General features: G+C 37.0%; 1 protein-coding gene across 1 annotated transcript in view; it reads left to right on the top strand.

Moving 5' to 3' along the window:
- Positions 1-10,616, top strand: part of CRISP2 (cysteine rich secretory protein 2) — a 15,993-nt gene extending 5,377 nt beyond the window's left edge. The window contains exons 3-7 of the mRNA XM_007936158.2: positions 1,187-1,274; positions 3,652-3,797; positions 4,269-4,366; positions 7,410-7,498; positions 10,489-10,616. Coding sequence (XP_007934349.1) covers positions 1,187-1,274; positions 3,652-3,797; positions 4,269-4,366; positions 7,410-7,498; positions 10,489-10,616 — 549 coding nt within the window. The remainder of the gene's footprint in view (positions 1-1,186; positions 1,275-3,651; positions 3,798-4,268; positions 4,367-7,409; positions 7,499-10,488) is intronic.
- Positions 10,617-11,233: the final 617 nt, after the last annotated feature.

Consider the following 11,233-nt stretch of genomic DNA (forward strand, 5'->3'; position numbering starts at 1 on the left):
GTCCCTGAGTTGTCTTTCCTCACCTGTAACCCTGGTGAGACTGGTAATCAACTCCATGGTAGAATCTACTGTGAGCAACTGAGTAGCTGCCTTTGGGTATGTGGTCTGCTTCTTGTATATAGGTAGCAGCTTTGGGAATGGTCTCTAGCTTATGGCACGCTTGGCACCCTGCATGTAGCCGTGTCTTTATTCAGCAGCCTGCCGTACTCTGCTGACCTTGGGACTTTGAATGGACTTGAATTATTAGCCTGCCATGTGGTTTGGTAACATCAGAACTATGCCTTTTCATTTGTCAACCTTGGGCTTGTCAGCCTTAGCAGCTAGCAGCTGTCTGAGTGAAGAAAATCCTCTAGCTTCAATGGGCTGAGAGCAGGAGGCAGAGCTGAAGCCCAAGAATGAGTGGCTTTCACCCAGCCCCTAGAGTCTGGCACTTTGAACTCAGACTTAAAACCTCCTAACTGTAAAATAATAAACTCCTGTTTCTTCAAGCCATCCCATTTGTGTCCTATTCCTGTCAGAGCAGCACTAGGTAACTAAAACAGTCAACTTGGCCTTGTTGAATGGCTGGGCAGCTAGATGTAGTTATTCTCCATGGTGAGACTGGTAGTTTACTCCATGGCAGAATGCTCTAATGGAACAGCTGAGTAGCTGCTTTAGGGATGTGAGCTATTTCCAGTATATAAGAAGCAACTTTGTGGAAGTTCTCCTGCTAATGGCACACTTTAACCCTACATTTAGCCAAGTTGTTGTTCAGCAGCCTGCCATGTTGCCCTGCCAGTTTTAGAACTTGTCATGGACTTGAATTGATGGCCTGTCATGTGGTTTGGTTAATATCGGGACTGTGCCTTTTCACCTGTCAACCTTGAGTTTGTCACCCTCAGCAGCTAGCAGCTGTCTGAGTGAAGAAATACCTCTAGCTTCAGTGGGCTAGGAGCAAGAGGCAGAGCTGAAGCCCAAGGTTGAGGGGCTTTTCACACAGCCCCTAAAGCCTGGCACCTGGAACTTGGACTTCTAACCTCCAAAACTGTAAGAGAATAAACTCCTGTTTGTTCAAGACATTTCCATTTGTGGTATATTTTCTGTTAGAGTGGCACTAGGTAACCAAAACATAAAGCATATGTTTAAAGTGTATGTTTCATTATGGTTGAATCAAATCTGTATGATTTTTTCTTCTTATGATATTTAGGAATGGAACAGAGATGCTACAACAAATGCTCAAAAATGGGCAAACAAGTGCACTTTAGAACACAGTAATCCAGAAGACCGAAAAACCAGTATGTAAACAAGTACATATTTGTTAAATAAATAAACACATAAAACAATAATGGACATTCTATGATGTTGTATTAAGAAGAATTTGTGAATAATGTTGCTTATGCTGCTGTTTTTATATATGGAGAGGTAATTGTAAGAGAACCATTTTGGTCTTATTGATTAGATTTTACAAATAATTTTATATTTCATTTGTCCCTCTCAACAAGCTCATGAGTACAGCATGTCATATATCATCTTCTTTCAACTTTAAAAATTAGAAAACTGGCACCTGGGAAGAAAATAACTTATCCAAGAACAGAACAAGAAAGTAGTGTCATACATTGGAAATTTGAAACAAGGCTTTCTGACTTCTAACCCTCTGCCTTTTTTGGGATATTATGTAGACTTTTTGTGTTTTGAAATCAGGTGTTATTTATTATTATCATCCATAAAATATGTTGAATTTGCTCTAAAATTGTTTAACATTTTTAAAATCAAGATGAACATTTTGAGTGTGTTCATTTTATTTTGTACTCTCTTGTTTTTAAAATTGGTGGCATCAAACGGCTAAGTATTTTTTATATACTGGATGCCTAGAATAGAAGATACATAACACTGTAAACGTAAAAGCTACCATCAATCAACAAAAACCATAAGAGAAAAAAAAAAAACTTTTAAGCATGAATTATTACAGTAATACCTGTGAAAGCTAGAACCAGTGTAAAGTAGCAACCTGTCAGAGAAGGAAAACTCAAATGTTCTTTACTAAATATAAATAGAGTACACTGGAAAAGTGGTGACTTCAGCCTGTGAAGTGTCTTACAAGGTGGAAAATTTGTAAGACCTGGAAAAATAAGGCTGTCACATTGAGTTCTGCTCTCCCAGTTTTTGTTGTACATAAAAATTTACTTATATTATCAGGAGTGATATGCATGTGAGCAAGCCCAACTTTGAACCAGTGAATATTTTTTTTTAATAATTGCCATTGTTTTTTTAATATGTTTTATGCTCTTTTTATAATGAAATTATGAGGGATGACTGCAGTTAGTAGAAGATTAAAATGAAAGGCCTTGAATATTCGAGTCCATTGTTAGGTTCTTAGTTTCTTTCTTTTCCTCTTAAAGAAGGTAGCCAAGAGAGGTATATACTTTGTTTAAGCAGCATTAGACATTACATTTCAAGCCACCCAGACACAAATATCAGAAGCAGGACTTGAAAAAAATAGGGAAATATTTTAGGCCAGCAAGGAACTTCTTGCCTAGTTCTCAAATAATGGTTTGGCCTTAGGACATTTTGATTTGTTAATTAAGGAGCTCTGGTAGCCTAGTGCCTAAGGCACTTGACTGCTAATCAGAAGGCTGGTGTTTCAAACCCACCAGCCTCTCCTCCGAAGGAAGGTTGGACAATCGACTTCCGTAGTGATATCACCCCGGAAATCCAAGGAGAGGTCGCTATGAGTTGGGTCTGACTCGATGGCACATTACAACAACAACAACATAAGCTTGGAAAATTTGCCTTGTATCATTTGCCTCTTATTTGAGGTTCTTATAAACAGACCCAGGTTTTTTCCAAAGTTCACAAAAAATCATTAACATAAACATTTAGTCAGTTTTGTACATTTGGAAAATCTCTGGTGAGAGTGGATGAGAGGAGGAGAGAAAGTACAAGAGTGGGTGTCTGCCTTCAGGAGGCTTACAGTTAGAAGCTAAGAGTGCAGGAGGGCTGCAGAAGTGAATGATTTAACATGTATATGAGCTCTGGTAGCACAGTGGCTAAGACACTTGCCTGCTAACCAGACGGCTGGTGGTTCAAACCCACCAGCCACTCCTCGGAAGGAAGGTTGGGCAATCCTACTTCCGTAGTGATACTGCCTCGGAAACCCAAGGAGGGGTCTCTATGAGTCGGGTTTGACTCGACGGCACATAACAACAACAACAACAATGAATACACCTTTGACAGTCCTCAAAAAGATTCACTGCCAGTGAGTCAATTCCAACTCCTCTTTGGGTTTCCAAGGCGGTATTTCTATGGAACTATATTGCCCAATCTTTCTTCCAAAGAGTGACTGGTGGGTTTGAACGGCCAGCCTTCTGATATCTTAGGCCCTACACCACCAGAACTCCCTTTGACATTGAATTCTTAAAGCAAACAGAATGTTGTGATCTGCTCAAAGCTTTTTATGTTGGGTCCAGCTTTCACTATCAAAGTGTTAGGCACAACTGGCTCCTATCTAGCTTTATTGTTGATAAGGAACTGAGATAGCTTCCTTAGGTACTAATCAACAGCAAACACAGGCACTGTTAGAAGGGCAGAGATTTTTCTTTTTGTTTATATAGGTTGATTTGCCACTGCATGCTTTTTACTTTCTTTATGAATATATATATATTTTTTTTTTAGGTACAAAATGTGGTGAGAATATCTATATGTCAAGTGACCCCACTTCCTGGTCAAATGCAATCCAAAGTTGGTATGATGAGAGTCATGATTTTGTCTATGGTGTAGGGCCAAAGAGCCCCAATGTAGCTGTTGGACATTATACCCAGGTAAAAATGAATGAAAATGCCTCTTCCACAAATGCGTGGCATAGAAACCTCCTCTAAATTCTGACTGATCACAATGGTCAACTTAGAAAAGAGCTCAATTGGTATAGATAAAGTGTTATTCTGGCCATTTGAATGACACTTTACCTATGAGCTGTCATTTTTATCAATAGTCTGAAAAACTCTTAGATGGGAAGCATATTTTGTAATTTTTTAGCAGTTTAAGTTGATAAAGTAGTGAATGCACATGAAAATCTTAAAAGTTTATGACTGAGTCAACAATTTAAATGCCATCATAACCTGTACAGCAATTAACTACATCAAAAAAAAAAAAGCTAACTTGTACGTAACCTGTATAGAGATAAACTACATCAAAATAAATAAATAAATAACCTTTTTGTTTTGCATTTGTACTTTACAAAATATTTTTCCACTTCCTTAATACTCTGTCATATCTTTTCTATTGATGTGCAGGTTGTCTGGTACTCATCTTTCCGCATTGGATGTGGAATTGCCTTCTGTCCCAATCAAGAGCACTTAAAATATTTCTATGTTTGCCATTATTGTCCTGCGTAAGTATACACTTTAGCATTTAATACCAAGGATAATGTCAGTTTGTAATTCAGCATGTAAAATTTCTCTTAAACAAGAGTAATTAGGATATTTCAGTTAAGGAGAAACTGTTGTGAATATTTTCTAAGTTGAGACACATTCAACTTCTAAGAAAGAAGATCAGCTTCTCAGTTCCAAGTGTAAAATTCCGAACCTCTCTTTTTTCATGTCTAGGAATATTAATATTCTCTCTTCATTGCCTGTCCTTAGCCTCAGGATTATTCCACAAGTGTATGTAGGAGCTCTGGTGGCATAGTGCCTAAGGCATTGGACTGCTAACCAGAAGGCGGGTGGCTCAAACCCACCAGCCACTCCTTGGAAGGAAGATTAGGCAATCTACTTCTGTAGAGATACTGCCTCATGAACCAAAAGAGGGGTCGCTATGAGTCCAATCACTCGATGGCAGTGAGGTTTGTTTGTTTGTTTTTTTTAATGTAGTTTTCGTCTCTCTAGATTTGATATTAATAGTTCTTGCTACTTCACACTTCTAGAGTGTGATAGTTCTAGATTGTTTAATGGTTAGGCCAGGCTAGAGGGTCGGGTAACAAACAGGAAATGACATACTATAGTGATCCCACCCCTTCATGTTCACTTATTTCTACTGCTTATCTAAAACTGCTCACATTATTGTCATCATATATTATTAAATCTTGGACCTCAAAGGCTTCAAAAGATCTTTAATATATTTCAAATAGCCCTGAGAGAAGCAACATTAAGTCTTGCGTCTGAAAATCTTTTATAGAAAACTCCATAGTGAACAATTCCTTAGGACAGGGTTTTATACCTGGAAAAACTGCCTCCTTCAAGCAATATATTTAAAATTATCCACAGTAAAGCCTGTGTTTATCTTAAAGATATGTGTGTATATGTTTAATTTCTTTTAAAGTTTTAAATTTCTTACCATAGGAGGCAGATAGGACCTCCAAAACCAAGCTTTCTATATGATTTATTTTGAAGTTGTATATAATCTAGAGGATATGGGTATCTAGTTGGAGAAGTGTGACATTCAAAGTCATTTTTTAGCCAGCATCTAGGAGTTCAGTAGAGAGAATTGAGATTCTAGGAGAAAGTATACAAACTTAGTACCTGAAAGTAAGAGGGGGAACATCTGGAGCCAGTAGTTGACATGAGAGTTAGAATAAATAATGAAAGAACTTCTAGAATACTTTTACATGTACAATTTATAAAGCCACACACATACAAGCTACATTCTGTGCAGGGAAACAGATTAAGATGTATTGCTTTGAGCACTTGGTCCACTAAGCATTACTGAGATTTGACCCCCTTGTTCTTATAGATGAAAATGGCCAATAGGATAATGATTATCAGTGCAGTTCCTATTAATCACTTTAATACCAGTTCACCCTGGAGACTGGTGCTAATCAAGTTTATTTTATTTATTTACATTTTTTAACTAAAATTCCTTTTTTATATATACAAAATAATCTCCCATACACTTCACTAGAATCTCAAAAATTACCCTAAAAAGAATAGAAGGGCTGTGTATCCTAGGGAGATAGCTCATGGGGGCCGGAGTGCATGGGAGAGAAGGATACAGGAAAGAGGCAACTATGGGGAGGAAGTGGGAGGGGAATTGTTGCATTGTGGAAAATTGGACTCAAAGTCATGAGACAAAGTATATGTGAACTGATGTATGGTAAATGAATTTTCTCTGTAAACTTTCACCCAAATCACAATTGAAATTAAAAAAAAAAAAAAAAAATCACCCTAAGTACTTTCCCTCATCCACCCAACCCACCATCAAAAAATTACTACCTCACCTGCACTCATTCACTTCTCATTGATTCTGAGTCACAGCAACCCTATAGGACAGAGTAGAATACCCCACAGCGTTTCCAAGGTTGTGAGCTTTAAGGAGGAATACTGCCACATCTTCCTTGCAGCAGCTGGTGTGTTCAAATTGCAGTCGTTTGGTTAGTAGCTCAGCACTTAAGCACTGCACCACCAACTTTCCTTTACTACCCCATCTAGAAGCAAAAAAATAGAGAACTTTACTTTCTCTGGTATAAAGTACAGAAATTATAGTAGTTTTCATTTTCCAAATATAAAATTATACTGTAACATTAAGTATTATATTCTATATTGCAACCTATCTCTAAGAGCTTCTCCTACCTCACTAGGGTGTATGTTTCACCCCTAGTCAGCTCCTTAGGGTGCTATAGCAACTTGACAATCTGCTGGGCATTGCCATGTTGAAATATACAGTTGTTATTGTTATTTTGTTACATTATGTGCCATCAAGTCAGACCTGACTCATAGAGACCCCTCTTTGGGTTTCTGAGGCAGTATCACTACAGAAGTAGATTGCCCAACCTTCCTTCCGAGGAGTGGCTGGTTGGTTTGAACCGCCAGTCTTCTGGTTAGCAGTCAAGTGCCTTAGGTACTACACTAGCAGAGCTCCTGAAATATACAGTTAGCTCTCCATATCCATGGTCCCATATCCCCCGATTCAAGCAACCACAGATTGAAAATATGTACAGACACAAAAGCAATAATGGTCAAAGGCTAAGAGGGAGCATAAAGTGCTAATTATGTGGCATTTATATTGTATTAGATATTAGAAGTAATCTAGAGATTATTTAATATGTACAAGAGGATATGCGTAGATTATAGGCAAATACTACACTATTTTATACAAGGGACTTGAGCATTCATGGATTTGGGTGTTTGTGGGGGTCTTGGAACCAATCCTCTGTGGATACTGCAGAACTACTGTAGTCTGAAAACAGTAGTCTCTACTTGTCCTATTTCAGTTCTGGAACCTGTGAGTTACAGCAAGACAGTGGGACAATGTGTGAAGTAGTTTCTGACTTTGGATTGTTATCTGAATTACACATAGAGAATTTTACATTTTTAGGTATTTTGACATAATTAAAATATAATTTTAATTTTAAGATTTATGTATATTTGGTGATTGATGTTAATCTTGAGGCATATCTAAGCACACTAAAAAATATTTGACATTTTTATATCAAATTTCAGTGGTAATAATATCAATCAAAAGCATATCCCTTACAAAGAAGGAGCACCGTGTGCCAGCTGCCCTGAAAAATGTGAAAATGGACTGTGCAGTAAGTTTGAGCTGATTAAGTTACTATTAAAATAAAGAGATTCATTGTTTTCTTTCTTGTTTTTTCAAGAATAAGTATCTAAAGGTAACTAATTTAAGTCATAGCTTTATGACAAAAGAAAATATTATTCAACAGAATGTGTGTTTAAGTAAATATTTTATACACTTTAGTAAACTACATACTAATTATAATGAAAAGTATACTGCTATATTCAACATAGTGAAACATCTACTAACAATGTGTTTTAGTGACAATGCTGATCCCATTAGCATTATATATTCCCCCATTCCAGGTGAAATAGTTTACTTGATCAAAATTAATATCACTTTACCAAAGATGTTGTTGTTGTTGTTGTTATGTGCCGTCGAGTCAAACCTGACTCATAGCAACCCCTCCTTGGGTTTCCGAGGCAGTATCACTACAGAAGTAGGATTGCCCAACCTTCCTTCCGAGGAGTGGCTGGTGGGTTTGAACCGCCAGCCGTCTGGTTAGCAGGCAAGTGTCTTAGCCACTATGCTACCAGAGCTCCCAAAGATGGTATTTTGAAAAATGAAAATATATGAAAAAAAGACATGAGAGTGCATTAAGACTCAGTCTCAAAAGGCATAACAAATGTTCCTATTTCTTTTATGTGAATAAGTGCACCATGCTATATTTCTCATTTTTTCCCATAGTGTAATTGGAATCATAGTGCTTCATTTAATAAATGATCACTTATGTGCTTAACTTAATAAATGATCATTTGATATATAACTTGATAGTGTTCGTGAACATTTTTTAATTTGAAAATACCATCTGTATCCAGTGTTAGCTCATAAACCCACCAATTGTTGAAAATAGGAGAATAAAATAAATGTCATATATATCATTTATAATATTATCATGAAGAAAATAAAAGTAGCTGTTGATTTTCTGTAGTTGGGATACCTTTAAAAAAAATCATTATGCACAGTGCAATTAACCCTTTGACTGAGACTTTTACCTTTCAAAAGCATTCACCTTTAGTTAGAATTCTTTCACACTCAAATGTATGGCCATAATTAATAATACTGATGATATCAAAGCTGTAAATCACTGAAGAAAAAAAAAGTAGTTAAATCTCTGTTGCATGCTGTATGATAAGGAGCCTAGAATTTGTTGCATTAGCAATGAGCAGTCAATGGAAAGATTTTAAACAAGAGTGGCAAAGTCAGAATTGAGTTTTATAAAGAACTTTCTGGCAATATTACAAACAATTAGATGGCAACTAATTTTGAATTAATTTTAAGAATGTTCAATGATTTTAGGAAACAAATGACAAGTTTTTTTAATGGGTGTTTTCATTTACTGCATTACTGATGAAATGAATAGAAAGAGTTGGCAGATTTGAGAGCAAGGAAGTAAAATAGCCAGTGTTTATTTCCTGTGCTTGTTGAGTGCAAGTGAGAGGAGGGAAGGAGTTCAGGTTGACATCTTGTTTTATGGTTTGAGTTACTAAGTTGTCAGGAGAGCCATGTCACTTCAATTGGGGAAGGAGTGCAAGAAGACCATACCCAAGAAATGCCAGGCTTTTCCATAGTGGTGTTGTTTTTACTAGGTGCTGTTGAGTTGTCTCCAACTCACAGTAACACTACACACAACACAGAGAAACATTGCCCAGTCCTGCCCAGCTTCACAGTCCCTGCTAAACCTGAGCCCCTCATTGCAGCCACTGTGTCAATTCATCTCATTGAGGGTCTTCCCCTTTCTCACTGACCCTCCACTTTACCAAGTGTGATATTCTGCTCCAGGGAATGGTTCCTTCTGATAACATAACCAAAGTAGGTGAGACGAAGTCTGGCCATTCTGTCTCTTCCAATGAGTATTCTGGCTGCATTTCTTCCTCTGTAGATCTGTTAGTTCTTTTGGAAGTCCATGGGACTTTCATATTTTTCATCAACACAACTCAAAATCATCCATTCTTCTTTGGTCTTCCATATTCATTGTCCAGCTTTTACATGCTTATGAGGCAATTGAAAATACCATGGCTTTAGTCTTCAAAAAGACATCTTTGCTCTTCAGCACTTTAAAAAGAGGTCTTTTGCAGCTGATTTGTCCAGTGTGATACATTGTCTGATTTTTTGACTGCTGCTTCCATTGGGGGAGCTCTGGTGGTGTAGTGCCTAAGGTGTTTGGTTGCTAACCAGAAGGCTAGTGGTTCAAACCCACCAGCCACTCCTCAAAAGGAAGATTGGGCAATCTACTTCTGTAGCGATACCACCTCAGAAACCCAAGGAGGAGTTATTTGAAATCTTTGACCACTTCAGTCTTCCATAGTAGGATAAGTGTAATTTGAAATTTGTTGAGTTTGGAAACCCTGGCAAATTTTCAAGTAGAATCAGGAGTAAAAGGGACATATTCTCCCTGTTGTACCTCTGAATCTTGCAGTAAAGACCACTTACCCCAGAAGAAAAGCCTGGTAGCATCAGAGTCTAGAGCAGGTGCTGTCCAAAAGAACTGCTTAAGACAACTGAAATGTTCTCTATCAATACTGCTTTATAGATATTCAATAGCTACATGTGGACTTTAAATACTTCAAATGTGGCTAGTGAGACTGAAGAAATAAATGTTTAATCTCACTTTTAATTGAAACTAATTTGAATTTAAATAGCTCCTGGTAGCTAGTGACTACCATATTGGGCCATCCAGGCTTTTAATTTCATTCTTTTTACTCTGTTTGTTGAGGGAGGAAAGAAGATCAATTAATTTTAGTGACATATCACCCAGTCCAAAGTAAAAGAGAATTGAATTGATCAGTGAGCTCAACTAAAGCACCTCACATGTCCCTGAAGAACTGAAATAACCAGCATAATGTAGTATTAATTTGTTTATCCAATCCTACCGTTCTTTCTGTTTTTTTTTTTTTTTTTTTTTTTGACCCTTCTATAGTAACTTGCTTAAAGGATTGCCAGGATTGTGTTGTTGTGATTGAGGGAAATGATAATGAAGTGACTTATCTCTTTTTGTTATAGCCAACGGCTGTGAGTATGAAGATCTCCTTAGTAACTGTGCAGACTTGAAGATGAAAGCTGGCTGTGAACATGAGTTGCTCAAGGAAAAATGCCAGGCTACTTGCAAATGTGAAAACAAAATTTACTAAAATGGCCAATGTGCTTTGTACTGTGCTAAGTGAAAAAAAAAAAAAAAGACACGTCATCTCCTTAGATTGAATTAGCACATACCAGGAGTGAGTTTTAGGCATGTTAGTTACAAAACTAACACAGTCTGTGATAACAACTTTCAATTTTGCCATTAGCTCAGGACACTAATGAATCAAGCTGAAGATTCTAAAAGATAGCCAAAGGATTTAGATCACGACAACTCTGGATTAGAATTGAGAATTATTTCAGAGACAAAATGCTGGAAAAGAAATGACTGCAATCTCATTGTAATTCTTACTACATAACTTTTCATCTGTATGAAGAAGAATGAATTCAAAAATTGACATCTATACCTCTCTGTTGCTTCCACTTTAAGCAGATGTAATCAGCTTTTGGAATAAAGAACGTGTCTAAGCAATTGCATTGATGTGAGTTGTGTGTAATATTTTTCATAGTATTGATAATTAATCCCTGCTAGACTCTTAGCCCAGATAATTGATTATACAGAGCAAAATTTCCAGAATAGTCACCTACAAAATTAAATTTTACTTAGAAAAGGATAGTAGTTCTATCCTTATTTACTTACATTTAGATACTTTGACCTCCTTCTTACCAG

Source organism: Orycteropus afer, unplaced genomic scaffold, assembly GCF_000298275.1.
Source record: "Orycteropus afer afer isolate SDZICR_OR568_19922 unplaced genomic scaffold, OryAfe1.0 scaffold00034, whole genome shotgun sequence".
Lineage (NCBI taxonomy): Eukaryota > Metazoa > Chordata > Mammalia > Tubulidentata > Orycteropodidae > Orycteropus > Orycteropus afer.